Source organism: Synchiropus splendidus, chromosome 14, assembly GCF_027744825.2.
Source record: "Synchiropus splendidus isolate RoL2022-P1 chromosome 14, RoL_Sspl_1.0, whole genome shotgun sequence".
NCBI lineage: Eukaryota > Metazoa > Chordata > Actinopteri > Syngnathiformes > Callionymidae > Synchiropus > Synchiropus splendidus.
In genome coordinates this window covers 14,716,386-14,736,904 of record NC_071347.1, presented here as the reverse complement: position 1 = coordinate 14,736,904, position 20,519 = coordinate 14,716,386, and the positions used below count along the sequence as shown (strand labels likewise).

Genomic DNA, 20,519 nt, shown 5'->3' with positions numbered 1-20,519 from the left:
AATGGCTGTGGTATCCGGCATGCCACCTAATGAGATGCACAGAGTGATATGACCAACCATCTGCATCCACAAGCAAGGGATGGAGATGCCAGAGCCGGCGTTCAGATGTCTTACAGATCTAAATTAAGAGTTTACTAAACGGGAAAGGGCTTTTCCCCCTAATGTCCTCATCGGAGGAAAATATCCAGCTTAGCGCACTTCAGCAATCACACGACAGTTTGAAGTGAGCCTCCGCAGTGCAGGCAATCTCCTTAACCGTGACCAGTCACACGAGTCCGACCAAAATCAAATTAGCATGTTACAATCAGAATGTTGCGCGTTCAATATGTTGGGCACATTTTGAACATTTTTGTCCAACTGTAGACAGAAGTGAAGTCAGTTGTTATTTTAAATTCTGGCAACACACTGAGCCGTATGTACAGATTGAATAACAGCGCTAGGTTTATGATGTCATCTATTTAACGCCTATCTTTGGTTTCCCGCCATGCTTGTGACAATGTTGTGGGTGGTCATTTCATGAGGGGATTTCATTTTAGAATATTCATTCAGTGACACATGCTTAAATACAATTGTTTACAGGACGCTAGAGGGGCTATGCTATTTATATGTGAGTCTACCTTGAGGTTTCATTCACTATGTGTTAGCAACCAACAGCGGGGCTATCGTCCACAGCAGGGCAGGCCAGACATTTTCAGTTCGCGAGCTACCGTAATTTACGAACTATAAGCCGTTACTTTTTTCTCGCCGACTGGACCCTGCGGCTTATACAGCGATGCAGCTAATACATGGATTTTGGTGTGTCAAGCTGCAGAAATATTGAGCCTGGTCACGTCAAACTGCTGAAATCACAGGCGTTTTATTTACCTTAAAGCACTCAAAATGTGCTGTTTTCGTGTCCGCAGCTCATCAACAGTAACAATTTCGTGGAGGACCGGAGATGAGAAGCAGCAGCTGAGACCGGCTGTGCTGTCAGAACTTCGGACACGCGGTGAAAACAGTGAATTTTGAGTGCTTTAATGTAAATAAAAGATGTGAGGAAATCATGATTCAGGTTCAGAATATTGCCCAGCTTGTTTCATGTGTTAGTCTGGAGCCTGTTTTCAAAACTAGTTTAGAAGTGATCCTCATGCATTTTTAAGCTGGGTGCACCACTGACCTACGGTTCAGACAGCACCACTGCACCTGTGGCTTATAGACCAGCGTGGCTTATGTATGAACAAGGTCTATACTCCTTTTTAATTTAGTGGGTGCAGCGAATATTCCGGTGCACGCTATAGTCCGGACTTTACAATACTTATAAATTATCAAGTCACAAAGATCTACCTACCATAAAAATTGAAACATATTGAGTATTCTATGTTTTTTGTTTGTAATTCTTTCTCAGTCGGGTCAACCGCGTTGCTTGTCTGTTTGCCCTTTGTGACCATTTCTGAAGTTCAGCGATGTAGACACTCACCTGAAAGGATAGGGGCGCCATTGACAGCGAGACCAATCTGAGTAATACCGAACAAGGCTGGACATCGTCAGAGAAATAGAGTTTGTTTGTACTTTTAGGAGTCTTAGTCTAAGTGCGACAAAAAGGGCAATGAAAAGGAGCCACTAAACCGCCACAAAAACTAACATTCAGCTAAGCTAGGTCTCCCACTACTTTTGTGGGTGACTTTTAATGATTTGCCAAATGAAGATTGGTTGGAGACGTCTACTTGAGAGGTTTGATTTTTATGGAACACACAATACATCGCGTGAAGTTGAGTTGTTGGTAGTGCAGTGTTCGTTGGATTAGAAAGCAGCAGAAGACAGGTTCAAAAAGCCAGTGGGGCTCGTCATCTTTTCCCTCCAACACGGTGGGGATGGGTTATAATAAGGCAGTGGAAACCATAAGTGATATGTTTGACCCGGAGAAGGAACAGATTCCTTTGTGAAGAACCCAAAAACTAGTGCGAGAGTGTGAGGGAAGTGAAGGGAAGTTGCAAGGAGAATATGTGAAGTACAAGGATGTGGTTCTCATTAGTGGAGAAGTGTTACAGATCTAAGCACTGACTGCCAGACAGACGCTTTAAATGTCGTGTGATTAGAGCAACCAGAAACTTTGAGTGCGCTAACCTGCATTGCCGGCACTGGTGGGTCTCTGAGGGGCCCCGCTTGAGGCCACATTCCTGTGCAGCGAGCTTTGCGGAGGGGACAGCATCCCACCTTCGCCCAGAGAGGCTGCAGCGGCCGCCAAACTCTGACCTCCAAGCGGCGCTCCAGATTGGTACATGGCGTTGGGATTGGAGACAGGCACTGCCACGTGCATGGAGAAGTTCTGCTGAGGCAATGCTGTCGGCTGCAAGAAGGACACAAGACATGCGACTGTTCAGACGATGAGCTGGCAAGTGGTTGTCATGGCATCATTGAACACAGAGCTAGCCCTGAGGGATAGCCGAGGAATAAAGAGAGCACAAGGACAACCACAGTGTACAAGAAAGACATCATACATTTTGTTCCAAATCATTCTGTGGAAGAATAATCCAACAACAACTGTGCTACATCTACACAGTGTCAATCAGAAGAGTTTGTTCTGGTTATTGTCATCCATATAAAAAAAAACACATCAGTGACACAGCAGCACAAAGAAAACAGAAAATATCCATTCACATGCATTCTACTCAGCACTTGGGCATTGCAGCAGTCAGACACTTTGGTTAACACCATGTGTGACGTCGCTCGCATTCACAAACAAAGTGCTGACTGGGCAAGACGGAAGTGAGAATGACGGGTGGTAACTTCTCATCATAGCATTATCCAGTCGGGCCGTTCGGATGTCGTCATTAGTCGGTTAATGCTGTTGGTGTCAGGAGCACAGAAGGAACAGCTAAACACTGTGTTCTTGCAATGCTCTGTTGTCACACCTTGGTAAGATCACAGGAGGTGGCTTTAGCGGGCCGAGACGACGTCCTGCACGACGAGGGGAGGTAAATTACAGTACGGTAATGTTGATGCGGGAGCTATTCACAGGAGTTATAGGTGATATTTCAACCTGCGGTGCATTTGGATGGATGAATAATTAATGTCGCTGGGTAGCTAGAGTTATATTTGCTTTCAAGCGTCCTACAACAGACTTACTTTGGTGCTGCTGAAATACAGAAATCAAAATACACCCTAAAAATGCTGTAATTTTAATTACTGATGAAAGCAGAAGCTTCATTTCAATGTGGCACAATGGTTATCCTTTCATTTAGTTGAGTGCCAAACTAGAATGTTGAGCACAACATCTGTCTACTTTATATCTTAGTCCTACTTTGAGGTCTAAAAGGAGAGGCTTCATTTGCATCCTATTGAGACACAAACTCGGATCTGAGACTCTAAGGGAAGACCCCAAGGATATACCAATCTACTACCCATGAAGCATCATTTTCGATGGGTGTGCCCCCCAAGTTATTTTCAAGGTTCTCCCCAGGATTTTTTCCCTGCATAAGGGGTGTCTCCACAGAGGGGGTACACCTTAACTGTCTACCTTAAAAGACTCTGCCACAGACTGACATTGCGAGTCACTTAAATACATGTTGAAGAAGAAAGTGGAAAACTCACCTTGAGGTGGGAAAACCTCATCTTAGGTGGTTAAAATCCCAGTTTAGGGGCACCCTATGCTGACGATCCAAAATGTGAGGTAAAATATAGCAAGTTAGCAGGTAATCTGAATACTTGGTCAACTGCCTCCTTTGTACAAACTTAAAACTTCTGCACTGATTTTCCCGCTCATACGAAGTCAGTATGAGAATTATTATATTTCATATATTTTTTATTTTGGATATTTTCTTTCTTTTTGGTTGGCAGATGGCAAAGGCTTCACACAACGAGAAGCTCATTTCCATCCCCAGTAGAGGCTTCAGAGATAACAGGTCCACATCAGCAGCAAAAAGTCATCCACTCACTGATGGAGTTCAAATATTGGGAACACACTGAGATGTTCCCTAACCTGAGTAGGCATGCTGCCTCCCTGACTGGAACTCAGATGGTAAAACCAAACTATAAGTTTAGGAGTTCAAACAAGAACTGAAGAATGTATGCAGTTAAAAGGTACTTTATTATATCTGTATGTTGTGTAACTTGACGATTCATGCAATAGCTTGTATCAATAGGGTTTAAAGAGCATGTGATCCACAATATTCCACCTGTGATCTTATCAGGACGTGTCAATACATCATCTGCAAATGGAGATAGTTAAGTGCACACAGAGAGGAAAGAAAGAAGGTCGCATTAATTTTAGGCTAGAAAAAAAGCCCATGACAGATTTGTGGTGGGTGGGTTGGTAACCAAAAGAGAAGACAGGTTAAATGAAAATACAAAAGAGTGAGAATCCTGTGTGCCACAAAGCCAAGCAAAACATTGCATTTACAGTACTTACGATTTTATGATTTCTCATCATATTATCAAACTCCTCATTAATTTTTTTATACTTTTCTTCAGTGTGAGGAGTGAGGACATATGAGGCATCAGGGTCCGGGCTATCACAACCTCTGTGTTCTTTCTTGTTTAGCGCCTGTAGTGAACATCGACATAAAGACAGGGAATCAACACAAAACAGCAGGAGGACGAAGGAAGTACTTACACCACAGCGCTTGTACATTAAATCACTCTCTTCGCTTAGTTTGCCGAAATGGTCGTCCATGAGGGGGCTGTGCCCAAAACAGTCATCGGGATCGGGACTAGCACAGTCATTATGGCCTTTGTTTCTCAATTTCTGAAAGGAAATTGAACAGTTGAAAAGAAACAGTATACAAGTGGTGGCTGTGTTTTTTGTGAATAACACCTTAACTTCTCTACACCCTTTCTTCTGCCATTAACTTTTGCCTCCTTCGCCGAAGCAACCCTGAGTAAAATGATCATACGCCAAAGTAGCTCCGGATCTTTGATTTGCTACGACTGTCTCCACTGAAAGTGCAGATTATTAAACACGAACATCAGCATGAAATTCTGTGTGCAGACACACAAGACGCACGCACAAATGTAATAAGACTGGACTCCAACTTCCAGAAAAAAAAGAAAAAAATGTCGAACAACTTAACAACAACTGTTAAGTGCTCTTCCACTCTCATACATCCTGTTCACAGCGCCTCATTACAGCTCTGAGTAGCGGCGTTAACAAGACCCGCTGACAGCATGTGACAGCTTGTGATATCAAGGCAGTGTACATCAAAACATGATTTATGTGCGCCTCTCAAGGTTCCTCTATCAGGCGGTTGCAGGTTCACACTTCTGTCGGTGGGGTTTTTTTTCAGAAGCCGACGTCTACATGGAGGTCGCTGACCCCTGTGGATGTGGGGCTCGGAGTGCAAGCCGGAGGAGAGGAACCTACACACACTAATGAGACCTCACTCTCAATTTCTCATCTTCATCACTCAACAAAGAAGACGTGTCAGCGTGTGTGGAAGTGTGAGTGGTGAGGGAAAGAGCTGTGACATCCTCGCGGTGATGAGATATATGCTGCTGATCTCAACCGCGGAGTCATATATAACACTACCAAATCCACAAGAAGCTGCAGTTTGAGCTGAAGAATCCAGAGAGAACGCTTTAAACACAATGTGTTGTTTTGTAGCGTTGAAGAGGGGAAAGCAAATGTTCATGTTGAAATTTTATACCCCCCAAAAATCCATATGAATTCGGCAAAATATGAGATGCAGAATTTTAAAAAAGAAAGTGGTATAATCGCTAAAAGAACAAGTTTTAAAAAGCAACTGAAATTTGTGTCTCAAAAAAAAAAAAAAATTTTTTTTTTTTAAGCATTTTATGAAATGACTGAAACAACGGTATGTTTTACTCAAAAACAGTAACAAAACAATCAAAAAAAGAATCTAATTGGGCTTTAAAAAGAAAAGCAGCACCACATTGTACATAGTTTAATCCAGAACAAAAATATGATGACTCAGGATCACATAAATCTTCAGGACGACGACGAACTTTGAATAACTGTTGCCACCACTACATTTTGGGCACAAAATCATCGAGCTAAAATATAATTCAGAAGTCAAATTTCATGGCAATTTATCCGTAATCTTGTTTTTTCAGACTTCAAGTTCATAGAAATCGCCATGGAGCAGGCACCCGAAAGCCAAAAAATAGAAAGAAAAAGCTGTGGTGCGAATTAAAGGCTTCAATTGTGCCACAGAATCTTTATAGTTTGGTAGAGCACAGTGTGGTGGCATTCTTCTAACTGAAAGAAAAAGGTCTTGCTGGTTCATTTCCTGTTGACGTTCCCACCGAAATCCCAAGAGGCCTGTGTTTACTCGGGTTCAACTGTGCGATTTCTCAACTCCTCCACCGCAGATCCCAACTGAAACTGCAAATTTCAGCTCCAACCTGTTCATTATGTGAATTTTTTTGGTTGGCCTGGTCGAGAGTTGGCTGTGTGAGAAGGGCTGGGCGACTTGACTTTCACAACACTTCACCAAGCCGTTTAGGGAGACACAGCTCGTAAACAGGAAGCAGATAGTGGGGGGGGTTGAGTGAGGGGGTGGGGGGGGTGTCGTCAGGCACGTCTACTCAGACATGAAGAATTTGAAAACATATTAGCAGACCAGAGAATCGGTTATTATAGGAGCACTTTAAATCTCGGTTCGTCTCGTTCTTGAGTCCCAGAAAAGGACCACTCGCTCACCACATGGACAAAACAGGTGTCTCTACACCAAACACCTGTCAAAGCTGAGCTCATCGCGCGTGCCAACGGTGGACAGCTGCAAGGCTACATTTCCGTAAAAGGGACCACACAGAATCCTGAAGGACGCCTGACCCTGGTTGAACCTCCAGTCCTTGCTCACAATGTACCTCAAAAGGACGACAACAACACTCAACTTGAACAACCCAATGCATTAAAATCAACCAACCAGTCTGGCTGTGAAAAGAAACAATCATACCGGTGCTTGTATGCCAAAAGGTCTAGTCTGATTCATTCACTAGACCCTGAACAACTCACAAGGACACAAATCCTTTTTTAAAATCATGTAAAACCAACGATTATAGACGTGACGTCAAACTAAGTGGGAGCCATTCTGCATGTATGTGACAATGTTTGTGTGATCCTTTAATTTCCACAACACACACTGTTTTCCTCTGTGTCCAAACTAGAGGAGAGTGGATTGTTCAGTATTAGCTCAGATATTAACAGATAATAAAGTAATTAAGTCTTGTAATGTATATTAAAAACAAACAATTATTTGTTGTTTTTTTTATTATTTAGATATCTTATTATTATTTCTTATTTATTTTAATAATGAAGCTTAGTAATGATTACAGGTCTGGTCCTGAAATTCTCACCAGCGCAGCTTCATTATCCCGACAACTCTCCTGAGATGTTACTGGCTGTCCAGAGAGAATGGGCAGAGTAAAAATAGTAACTCTGAAACTATAAATCAGTATTTCAGCCAACCATTTGCTTCTTTTCGAATAATATCTGCCGATAATGTCTCAAAATATGTTTTGAATTCCTTTTTTCTGTATTTTCATTTGTTTTTCATTCAATTTTATTTAACTTTTTAAAACAAAATTATTTTAAATTAAAAAAAATATGGATGTAATTTTGAATTGTACTTGTAAACACAGGTTAATTGAGTCTTAAGTTGTGTACTGCTCTTTGTTTTTCACTTCTCGTCTTTACTGGCAAAGCTAAAACAAATCAATGTTGTGCAACACTAACAGCTACCTCCAAGTGTCCTCCCCATAAACAAATTGGACCACATTTTATGGACTAATAAATAAATCCCAAACTGCCGCCCGGGCTCCCTCCATCACCTCTTCCATAAGAGGAGCTTTCAGCAAAATGGGTCCAAAGCAATTCGCCGTATGTGACTCGGAAAAGCATTTGACTCTGGTGCTCTGCCTCTCTTGTGTCCAGAGAGCTTTCTGAATGTAACTTATTCATGTACTATACTGTTGAGCGGCTGAATAGACAGCAGGAAAGAAAGGAGGATGATAGTGGTACAATATAAAAGCTTGGCGTCCAACTGTGGGGGAGACAAGAGAAGGAACGAGAGGAAAGAAGCCTTCCATTATGAGTGAATCACAGCGGACCACAACTTGCGTGTGCTATTGAAACACACCACCTCTAAAACTGGGTCTCATGAACACCCACTTCAAAGTAATTAACTCCTGTTGTGGAGTTCTTGTTTGCCGTCAACACAATACTTTTGGAGAAACAAAAGATGAAAACCCGAACAAAGCATCAAATTTGAAATTATACACATCATAAAACATGAATTAAATCATTTACAGGGTGTTGGGGAGTCTCATACTTTTGGGACCAAATCCCTTCATGATGCTCTCCTTTGTCCTAACGGATGGTGTTTACTATCCTGGCATTCTTCGTCGGACTACTAATCTCTCAAATGAGCTAGACGTTCTCCAGCTTTTCATGGAGAAAATATTTTTGGTCTCATAACACACAGCCTGAAACGTAACCGTATTCTCCATGCCTCTGTGAGCTGACTGCTCTCAAATGAAATCCACAGCCCCTCATGCCGGAGTCTCGATAAGACTAAGCGGTAATTGGTGGCAGAGAAATGACCAACACCGTGAACCACAAAACAATCCTGAAGTTTTTTTCCTTTCTCTTTTAAAGAACCTGAATTTAAATGGAACTTAACCTCTTTGTTTGTTGGTTGGGTGTCACAGCCTCTCATATACAGTGCGAATTAGACCCTCTGCCCAGCACTAAACTAAGCAAGGTAGCGTGCTAATCCTCATGACATCCCCATTGTGTTGGGGCCGTTCCATCTAATGTGCTCATCAAAGAGCCCCTTTGAGTGTGAATGGACTCGGAAATCAGCATGGGCAGGCGGCTGATAGGGAGGCTTTTATCTGCTTAGGAATATTTCTGCTCTTATATAACATCTTAAGAGACTTTCGCTACTGTGCTCCATTTTCCCCTCTGGTGCTGTATTCTTCACTGCGAGGGCATTAAAGCATCTTTGGGTTTGTCTGTGAAAAAAATAAAAAATAAAAATAAAAAAATAGATAGATAGATAGATTGATAGATAGATAGATTTTTGTGACATTAAAGCTGATCATTCCAGTGATTCGATGTGTTTTAGGAAGTCAATTTTTCCCCCTATTTCTTCAGTTTTAGCCGCAGTCACAAGACCAGACGTAATAAAATGAATGGGCTCATCTTTGGAATGCATGTAAATCTGATCCGAGCCAACAACAATAACAAAAATAATAATAAACCCTTGGCTTATAATTGATTTATTATAATTAATAGCATAATTTGTTGCATAGAAAAACAAAATCACCATGAAGAACTCAACTCTATTCATGTATTCATTCGGGTCATTTTGCAACATGCATCATGCTGTCTGTAGGAAAACAGATCTTCAGACACCATCAGTCATTAAATTATTCCATAAATGTCGAGATTATTTGCATTCCTCACATGATTTAATAACCATTTCTGGGATTAAAAAAGTCATATTCGTCCTCAATCACAGACTGTTATTGTGTTAAATCATCTTTAATCCACTAACAGTACTTGGCTTTGTTTCTGGCTCCAATTTCCTGCCACGAATGTTGAGTATATTGAACGGGCAGTGTGATCTATGACCGTTTCTCGTCATATCACATGACCATTACACAAGAAAGAGTAGTGAATGGAATGATATCCGGATACGAGGCTGAATTCATGTGCTTCCTTTGGCTCACTCCATTGTCTTGATAGTTAGCAGAGAGGAAGTGCAGTGGGAGGAGGCCGGTCCCCCGCGTGGCTGTCGGCAGCCTATATTTTAATATTGTTGTCTTGCAGCTGTTCCAGAAACAATAAATGGAGTGAGATCTAGACGCTGACAATAGAAGGCGCACAATGGGCTGAAAAAAATCTGAAGTTGTGTGACCCTGTGGTCGGAGGAGAAGCTTGCCCGCTGGAGGAGGGAGGGACGCATACGGGCGAGAAGTCGAGATTACCTGCATTTGACTGACAAGCCTGCCAATTAAATATAGCCCACTCATTTAAGTGAATAGCAGGCAATTGCTGTGCAGCCAAGGGTCCCTTCTGAGCTGACGTGCAGAATGACAACGCTATTAGAAGCTTTCCATCTGCAGAGGAGCAAATTGAAAAGTCCACTCCATGTCGCCATCATTTTCAGCTGGAGAAAAGGAGACCAAAGCAAACCCAGACAAGTCATATGTTGTATTTGAAATCTTCGTCCTGCATCTTCGCCCCTGCCCCCTTCTGACTCCCTGGTCATTGAGTGGATCATTAGCTGTCAGGGCCCTTGTAACCATACCCCCAACCCTGAACTCCCATTCCTGCTCGGCTCTAAAATATTCATAAGGACAATTAGGAGTTCCGATAAGGCGAATACGGAGAGATGGGGGCGGGCAGCCAAGAGGGCAGGATGTGCCAGCAGGACGTCTGTTCTGCAACACCCTACACCCAGACCACAGACCTGTCCTCATCAATCTGAGACACGGCAGCTTCTCTCCCTGGCCCCAGCAGAGCGAGCAGCCAGGGAAAGGTGGCACGCCGCCAGCCGAGCCGGAGCGCCCCCATCCCTGCGGGCCGAGCTCTGTCCTCGGCCTCACCACACAACACGCACAGGGAGGAGGGGGGCGCAAGGGCAAGCTTGGAGTTGCACGGGCTACTCGCTGTGTTTACGAAAGGAAGCTCCCGTTTCAGCCGTTCAACCTGCAAGGTCATGGAGGGAGACGGGATGGACTCTTGTGGTTTAATGATCTTTAGCGCGAGGATCAGTTTTGCTCACTGCTGGCCTTGAGACTCCTCTGTTCATGTGATGACTTGTGAACTTGTTTTCACTTGCAAGTGCCCTAGACAGTGGACTGAATATAAAAATGCTGAAAAGAGTGAAAGTGAATAACAAAAAGTGCTGGGAAACTTGAGAGAACATACATTTTCCATTTGCTTTTCCATTCTCTTTTTGTTTATAGCCGACAATTGACATCAAAGACAAAAGCTAAAAGCTAAAAAAGCTTTAAGGTGTTTCCGTTATTTTGTCCAACCCCTGTAGATGGGCCTGCAATTCTGTCATGAAAAGAACTAAAGTATTTCTGATCATTATATTATTTTAAATAAATATTATTTAAATAAAAAAGTTTAAAAATCATAGCCAAATACAACTAATTTAAAAAGCTAATGTTTGTCCTGATTGGTACAATTTTGTCGTGGACCTATTGACTCAAAGACATTCACAGGGAGAATAATGATTATTTTATAAAACCATACTTGTCTTAACAACACTGAATATTCCAAAGCAGTCCCAAGAGAAGACAATAGTAAATGTATAACATAAAATTAAATGGTATAACAGAAACAAGGTTGACAATAAAAGCAGGAAAAACCGTAAAACAACAGTGTTGCAGAGCATCTGATCATGCATCACACCCATCTTTTTCTAACACCAGCTTCCGATTCATTTTTAAATTGATCTCAAATTGTCGTGTCTATCGAGCTCTGAAATACCTCCACCAAAATCTCACCCTAACCCCAATCTCTAGTCTCTGTGAGCACAGCTATCATGTCTTACAACCAAGTCAAGGTAGAAACTTCGCCAGGTGCTGCCCCCAACTCTCTCTAATAAGTCACTTTTACATGTTACTTTGTACACATAGTATCTTGTTTGACGGTAAGATTGATGCCAAACGTGCAACCAAGTCGCATGGTTGCAACACATCCCTACTCACACCTAAACCCTTACCCCAACTGTTCATATTTACGTGCTGGACAGTCTGGTGAAGCTCGGCCTGAACTGCCAGGAAACGCCTTGGGAGGGGGAAACACTTGATTCAACTGAAAGCCTTATGTGTGAACAAGCAATGCAAACCGCTGATTTCTGCATCACCCTGAGGAGAAAAGGTCAAGTTCTTAATCGTCAATAGATGACACCTTAGCTGTGAGAATTTGGCAAGAGGTGACACACTCCTCTGCACTTATCTTTTCAAATAAAACAACACAGAAGAACACAGTCCATCAATCAAAAAGTAAAACTGTCAATTCTACTTACAAATATTTAAAAACAATAACATATATTTTAATTTTCTTCAGCAGGGCTTTAAGATGACATGATACACCATGACTTATATAATATTTGATGCTCCAAGTTATTATCATTTTTATAATAACTGCGTCGATAAAGAGGCTCACTAATAAAAGCTCTTCACAGGTCGGTGTGAAGTCAATATCATATTTCTCCGACTGATTAATCAGTGACCAGAGAATGGTCGTGGTGTTTTTTTGAAACTTGTCTTCACTTGTCATGGAGAGTGTGGAGAGCAGAAAAGCAAAAGAACCTCTGACGTCAATGAAGCCTGACAAGTGCCAAAAGCAAAAGTCGCAATGCTGTAACCTGGTAACAAGCATCACACACCAGAGAGACGTAACCAAACAACAACATGAATGGACAGAAAAACAAAATACTTCATTGACGACTTCAGATGCATCTGAAGAAGTGTCGCATTATGTGGCAGCTATAGAGACGCACACTGACATACTCTCATGAACATTACTGCTGTTTCATTACACTCAAAAAAACCCACAAAAGAGGAGTGGTGACCCTTTTTCACTAAAAGCCCAGAGGAAAAGAAGTCCTTGTCCTATAAAAGGGGGCACTTTGAAGTGTTGCTAGCAACAGAACCATTAGAACCGCTTCTCTAACATCATCCAACCTCTCTGTTCAAAATAATATCAGCCTGATTTAAAATGTAGCCGTTTCTATGTGAGAGACATTGACACACTAGCTCCTCTGATGATCTTCTGTAATACAGCAATGAGACGGCACCTATGCCTGTATTAAAACTCCTTTTTAATATTGCAGGAAGGCAGCTATCACAAAATGTATACACAAATATATTAATATAACCGCAATATATGGCAGGAGTCTGAAAGGGCAGATAAGATTAAATATGTGTTGGAGGCGAGTGATTCACATACCTTCTGTCAAACTAATAAGTCTCTGTCAATAGTGATGACATTTGATTTAAGACGCCTTCTCATTATTGCCGCGATGAAAAACCTCCATTTTAACAAACGCAATATTCATCCACATATAGGTAGATACATACAAAACCTCCGTAGAAGATATGAAATCAATTCGCACCCTTAAATTGAAGAATGTGTTAATTATATAACGGTATCAATGACACTTTGGCGTGTTAGCTATTAACCAAATTCACACCTGAACCTCTGAGGTAACACTGATGAGACGAAGAAACATAACTTAATTTAAATTATGCGGTTTCTAACATCACCTGCAAACAGTTTGCAGGTGAATTTTGACTATGAGAAATAGTTGTGATTAATTGTGGCATAGTTTTTTAAATAATAAAGCCTTTGACAGTAAACGCAGCACTATAAATATTTGTTACAAACTATATATATATAGCACTATAAATACAAATATTTGTATCTTCACTTCTCAGCTTCACTTCACCGGTGATGCCAGAACTCTAGCTGAAGTCCATTTAAAAAAAAAAAAAAACCTCATCAGCACTTTATGGACCACATCCCAACAAACGGTTGCAGTAAGTTTTAAGATATTTGGAGAGTGCTAGTAAAAATATGCTTAGAGAGACATTATCTTTGTTTTGCTTCCGCCACAATCCTGAAATGAGCCGCCAAAAGGAGAACAATTGATCCATCAGGCTAACTGAAGACCCGTCCAGTGCCAAACATTTGTCCTGATTTGCTTCTATTAAGTCAAAAATTTGTCATAATTCATTATCTGACTTTGATGGACAACATCAGCAGCTCATGTCTGTTCCTCAACATGACAAATGACTTCTGGGCTCTCACATGAAAAGCCACTTTTGTGGCCAACGGAGGTCGAAGGTTCAAGTCTGACATTCTGCACCGGTCAAAATTTGCAATGATTCAATAAGACTTGCAAATCTGCTTGAATGATTCATTACCTTCCATTCATGACAGAAGTAGATACTGATCGCCAAATAAAAACTCATGGAAATTACCTGATGATTTTATGCTAATTTCCTTCTGCTCTCAAGGTTCTGTGAGAGGCAAACTGTTCCCTCATAAACAGAGAAGGATTGTTCACTACTCCCCAGCCACATTCACAATGGCTGCCACTATTTATTATGAGGAAGATAAGCTGCGCAGCATTTCCCTTTGAATGATTTCGGCTCCTGTGCAAAGCTTTACTGTAAAGGACACATGCGTAGAGGTTTGATTTGTTGCATTTAAGGAACAATCGTCTTGAATGACAATTGTTTATGAGATTTCAAATGCTTCATTTTGGACTGCATTACTCCAGAAACTGTGCGCTTTGATTGTTGCGACAGATGCTGCTTGGGTTTGATGAAGCATTCCAAGGTTTCGCCCAGAGACTTCGCTCAGTGAGTGAGCCGGAGAACGGTGTGAGGTTATAGTAGAGCAAGAGCATAATTTCATTAACTCCACCGGCAGGCGGAGGGGCAGAGTGAAGATTATTGGATTAATCTAATGACCAGCAGCAGTGTTTTCATTTGTGGTATAGAGAGGATTCAATAAAGAACACAATCGAAGCATCGCCATCAAAACTTCACAAGTAGGAATGTTCTCCACAAACAAAAACCAAAGACAAGAGACTGGTTAAAATAAAGTTTATGACGCGATATATTTGAAATAACACAGCGCTAGCTAATAAACTCCAAGGCGATGTGACTCACGAAACTGTACATCATGATGTCCCAACAATGACCACCAGGAATTCAGTTACCTTCCCTATTGGACGCACGAATAGAAGTGTTTCTGTAGTGCAATTTTAAATTTTATAATATGGACTATGAATACAATGGCTATTGCTAGCCGGGTCAATGCCTGCTACACTGTTTATGAGGTGTCTTCCTTTGGTACTCGCCTGTGATGCCATTCCCACCTCCGGCTTCCAACTTCTGAGCTAAATGGAACACAGCACATGTCGCATCTGTTAAGTGAAGTCCATCTAAAGCCAATCTGGGTCAATTTATTTAGATTGTATTTACATGTAAATCGGACAGTGTGCAATACAGTTGTAATGTAACTCCCACAACATACATAAGTGGCAAGTAGAGACGGGCTCACCTCGAATGACAAACCCATCAAAACAATTGCACGTTAAATCCAAATGAAACTATGGAGCGCCACCAACATTTCACTAAATCACCTACACACCCTGATTGCCTTCTTCAAAAAAGTATGATGACCAATAACCCATTAAAATTAACACCATTTACATTTGGCAACTTCAATTTACAGGTACATAGAATTAAAACGCACGCCTTGTTCGTGTGCAATAGCGGTGGCCAAATTATTGGGAGCAAATAATCGCATATATTGTTGTGCTTCAGGCTATGTTTTTTTTTTTAGTTTGAACTGTCCAGCATTTCAATAAACACAGGATATGGATAAGGCTAGCTAGCGTGCCCAAAAATCTTTCTGCCGCATTACGGGTTGAGTAACGGCATATTTACTCAAACATAGTGGTAAAAAAAAAAAAATCTGAGCCTCCAGCTCGGCTTTGGAGTGCCAGCCAAGTTCTGAGACAAAGTCCACAGCCCTCGCTGGGTTATCACACTGTGGCCCAGGCATGCATCCATCTGTGGAAAACATGGAGAGTGTTCTCTCACACCGCACAGCCCAGTCTTTATCTACAGATGGTACTACAGAGCAGGAATGTGACCTTTGGTTTTGGTCTCTCGCACGGACACAGCTTCCCGATGGAAGGCAGGAGAGCGTTTACCGCCTCTCCAGAACTGGACAAATGAGCACATGATTGTTTGCACGGCAGAGCTGCAAACGAGGCTTAACACAATTTAAAAATTAAGATAAGTGTCCAAAGAAAGTGATCTCATGTGAAGCTTATTTGTCTTGATGGACACAGGGGGGAGGGGCAGGTTCCCAACGCTGTTACAAAAGCGGCACAGATATTCTCTGTAGGCATCAGCCCGAAAGGTTGAATGAGGGGTCTGAAAACACCTGAGAGGACAGATCTGTCTGATGAGATGATGAAAGCATATTTTCTGACATTGGTTCTGAGAACAGTCCAATGGCGAGGTTGTGTGGTGATGCTGTGATGTGGACGGAGATGGTTACTTCTGCTCTGCTTCTTCACTTCTGAGCCAGGACCATGTAGCCAGCAGGCAGAGCGGGTTTGTGCAGTTCTGCAAAGATTCTGGCCGAGTGAGTGAGCAGGGACAACAGCGGCTTGTTCCTGCCTTTGTGAAGCAGGACAGCTTTCTTGAAAGTGGCCGCAAGGGAAAAGTCGGTCTACTGACGCTCCAGTATAATGTCGGTCATTCACTGGTGCAACATCGTACTTGAACAAAATGTATCTGTCGAACACCAGAGAGCAGCTTAAAGCGATCGCCTAACACTACTGTTGAGAATCATGAAGTCAATCGACTTCCAGTGCAAAAGTTAGTGGACATAGCAAGTTAACAGCTGACGGTGTGCTTTGATGGCAAGAGTGGGTTGGGTGTTTAAGTCGGTTTAAGCCTTCAGCATTCCAACAACATATGGTCAGCTGTATACAGAATTTGATACTCCATTGTTTCGACTCTAGATCTCTAAAAAGCCTTAAAGTCCGTGGGATTCTGAGAGGAATTCCAGGTAGGGCTCACAATGGATCTCAATAAATTGCACTGAAGCTGAGTTAACTCGCGATTGGTGGCAAATGAATCACACATTTTGTATCTGTTTATCAATCGTGTGTTAGCTACGCTTTAGATCGATTATTAAGATTAAAATGTAAAATCTATTGACAGCCATAATAACAGATATAGCCACGGTGTTGGACGGGATGCTGGGCCACAGCAAGACACATGAAGACAGTCAGTCCCTGACGAAACACTGTGAGCTTCAGGACTAATGGAGGAAATTGGAGATACTCTGCACTAACAGCAACATCATTAAGTCCCAACCAAGTATCAACTGACCTACAAACAATTATGAATGTGTGCCACTGTCACCACACAAAGTGGGCTCGTGCTGTTGTGATCATCAAGCATTATAGATAATAGTTACATGAGTTCAAATGTCTCCAGTAAACCACTACCTTTTTATCGTATTAGTCATTACAGCAGTGGTAGTACCATTAGCATTAGTACTATATCAGAATCAGACATTTAAATGATGTGTTTGGACATAATGTGCTTTTTATATTCTTGACAACTGAATAATTCATAGTAAATGACTGTGTTTGAATAAATCATGACAATATGTGAACAATGATCAGAAAATTATCAAAGCAGTTTGGCAAAATTGGAGTGTACTTTTTTTGATTATATTAGATTGTGAACCTCAACTGAATTGTACGCATGCATTCAAAGTATCGACAAAAGCACCAATGAATCACGAAAACGTGGGGCAAACTAAGGTGTTTTAAGAAAATGACAGACCGGATTTGCAGAAAAACACATTTGTGGTCACAGTTACGTAAGACAGAGATGTATACATGTATTTTTTATGCAGGTGCGCCCCGGCTCAGCTGAGAGGGCCCCTGGTGAAGGAGCGACTGCATCCACAGGACGCCAGAACACTCTCCGGCAGCTCTGCCAAGCAGGTAATTCACAAGCAGGGGCTGCATGAATAAAAGATAATAGGCCACAACTGACTCTGTATGTAATTCTTCCGTCTTCCAAAACCATGGATCCACTAAATCACTTTTACGGCTTTGCCGAAAAAAAATTATGTGCGACAGACATATCTGCAAAAAGAATTTTGGAGCTCAGATGAACCTATTAATTCAAAATTGAGAGGAGAAATCTGGGTTTGAGCGCAATTTTGAGAAACAGGAGAGGAGCGCTGAATAACACAATGGACGGTAAATCACAAATGCTCTTTCACCCCACAGCACTGGACCTTTGCCTTGACCGAAATTCTGGGTGACTTATTTTGATGATGAAGTCATGGAATTTGAGCAGTCAACATAAATCTAATGGTTTGCTTTAAAGCCAATAGTCCAACAGCGACCCATTAGGAACTGTAGACCTAGCCAGGCCGCCCACCATATTCATTCCCCCATAAAGGACCATTTATTTTGTCTTTACATACAAAAATGTACCCGCCTTTTTCAGAAGATCATTGCTGATCACACGCTCTGATGCATACTATACATTGGTCTTGTTGTTCACCATTATATCCACCGGGGGAGCAGCCCAGCGTCAAAATTATCACTAAACCAACATGGCGACTGTGAAAGAAGAGATGATGTACTTCTTGAATAAAAGAGGAAAACAGACACAGTGTTGTCGAAGGCAGAGGCCGGAAAGGAGGACAGAGATTTTCCACTGTTGTTATGTCTTCTTCGTGTCTCATTACAGCTATGTATCGGGTAGTAACAGCTACACTGCCCCCATAGTTTCAGGTGGTATTCTCCTATGGTCCATATCCGTAAGCTTTGTGGAAACGTGCAGCAAAACACGAAAAATGGACCCAGAACACTGCCATAAATGTCCCTTAACCCAGAACACCAGCAAAAAAATGTCATGTGATTTTGTATTTTTTTGCCTCATTTTGTCACATGATGTGACAATGTGACAAATACTGTAGAGTAAGTCAGAGTAAGTAACACAAACTTGAGCTTTAAGTTGCAGTCGAATTGTTGTAAAAGCCCAGCTGAGTCACTCTCTCCTTTTTTGCCTTATAGATTTCTCAGTGACTCGAGCCTGACTGCGTCAGAGTTTCCTAAGATCAGGAGCTAAATGACGTTCTGGCTTCCGAAATTGAATTCATTTTCCTCAAAGATAACCCTCCGAGGGTCCACCAAAAATCAACCGGAACCAGACTTGTTTGAGTAGCTGAGAGTGTCACATTTTCTTTATCTGCATCGTAACAATCGACTGTCTTCGGGAAGGGGTTGCCACAACAAGTTAGTTACCTCCCCATCGACCTAGCTTTATCACCCTCACTGGTTACACCAATTCTCCTCATCCAGCTCCATCTCCAACAGTCTTGGTACAACACTGTCTCTCCTCTCCACATGTCCAAACCCTCCATAACTTTGTCTCCAAGCTTCTCCACATCCCTCTGATATACTCCTCGTCTTTCCCTGTCACTCCAAATGACCACCTCAGCGTCTTCATCACTGCTACTTCTATCTGCTTCCTGTCTTTTTGTCTCAGTTACTCTGACATCAAAACTGCTTTCTAATTGCAAATTTACAAAAAAAACAATAGTTTCCATTTAATATATATGGACCAAACAATGTCTAAGACAAGGGTGTCTTACACAAGCAAAGGGTTAACTGCCAGTTCCCCTCATCTTTCTATGACACTCAGCAGACTCTGACAATCGTACAAATTGTACACTCTTCTGCTCCAACTAAGACTGCCAACAGTGCTCATGGAGTTTTATAGAGTAGTATGGAATGTTCCAAAGACTTAACTGCAGCAATTATCAAGCTGAATGTCAAGCAAACACTCAGGTAGAGGAATATCTATGGGAAGCAGGGTGATCACAGTGGTGAGCTTCCTCTGAACCAGCAGCGATAGCTTCACCATGTCGGTTAATGGTGTGGAGGAGCCGCACTTATCAGCCAGCACAGACCTCCCTGTTCCATATCTGCATAGTGACGAGGAGGAAACTTGGGCCTCATGTCCCAAACATCCCCGAGCATCCTCTTGACAAGTAAAGCTCCTGGGTGTTCTTAAACAAAACCCAGTAGCTAAAGAGGACGCTCTTTGAACTGAGTACGAATCGACACTCACCTCGACGATGTCAGAGTTGGTTCTGCTCTCGTGGGGCTCGTTGTATTCTGTGTATTTTAGCAGCACTTTGTCCATGTCTGTGCTGGCGTACTGGAACAGTTTGTTAGAGCTGTTGAAGATGATGAGTGCGATCTCACAGTCGCAGAGTACGCTCAGCTCGTAGGCTTTTTTCATCAGGCCAAACTTCCTCTTTGTGAAGGTCACCTGCAGAAAAATCAGAGGTTACTTGATCTAATGTGAAACATGATTCAAGTATTATGTTGTTGAGAACTGGTTCATCAATACCAGAAGAATGTTGTCGCACATGACATCTTTAAAGAGCAATTCATTTTAAGGCGGATGGTCCACTGACCCTTCTACAGCGCAGACAGCACCACTGCACCTGCGGCTTATAGACCGGTGCAGCTTATGTAAGAACAAAATCTATTTTCCCTCTTAATTTTAGTGGGTGCAGCAAATATTCTGGTCCACGGTATAGTCCAGAATTTACAGTAAGTAGTTTCATTTGAAAAAGAGTTCAGCAAGACTTGGAACAACTACCAGTTCCGGTTGCGGAAACACATATTGAATTAACAAGCATTGCACATTGTTAGCAACAAATATTTGTGTTTAAAATAAAGTTATTAATCACAGTCATTTGTTGACCCAAAGGTACAGTAGATAAAGGGGTTTAATGGAAACAATCTGATACAAAAGATTAAGGTTTCACATTCAGGAAAAGCAACTAATAAAAACTAACAAGTATTTGACGTGGCTTTTAGAGGAGTCACAGCAACTCAAAAGTATTTGACAAGAACTACATGCTAGTTTTGAAGCAGAAGCTGAATAAACAAAAATGAGCACTTATTCATCCCCTC

The 20,519-nt window shown here is 41.9% G+C and overlaps 1 protein-coding gene across 8 annotated transcripts in view; it reads right to left on the bottom strand.

Annotated features, from left to right (window-relative positions):
• Nucleotides 1–20,519, bottom strand: part of mef2aa (myocyte enhancer factor 2aa) — a 66,607-nt gene that overhangs the window by 17,848 nt on the left and 28,240 nt on the right. For 3 of the 8 annotated variants that reach the window (XM_053886678.1, XM_053886677.1, XM_053886679.1), the window contains exons 3-6: nt 19,663–19,866; nt 4,592–4,723; nt 4,388–4,522; nt 2,104–2,326 (exon numbers count right to left, since the gene is read on the bottom strand). In XM_053886678.1, coding sequence (XP_053742653.1) covers nt 2,104–2,326; nt 4,388–4,522; nt 4,592–4,723; nt 19,663–19,866 — 694 coding nt within the window. The remainder of the gene's footprint in view (nt 1–2,103; nt 2,327–4,387; nt 4,523–4,591; nt 4,724–19,662; nt 19,867–20,519) is intronic. The other 5 variants (XM_053886680.1, XM_053886682.1, XM_053886681.1 and 2 more) reach the window with 3 other exon arrangements.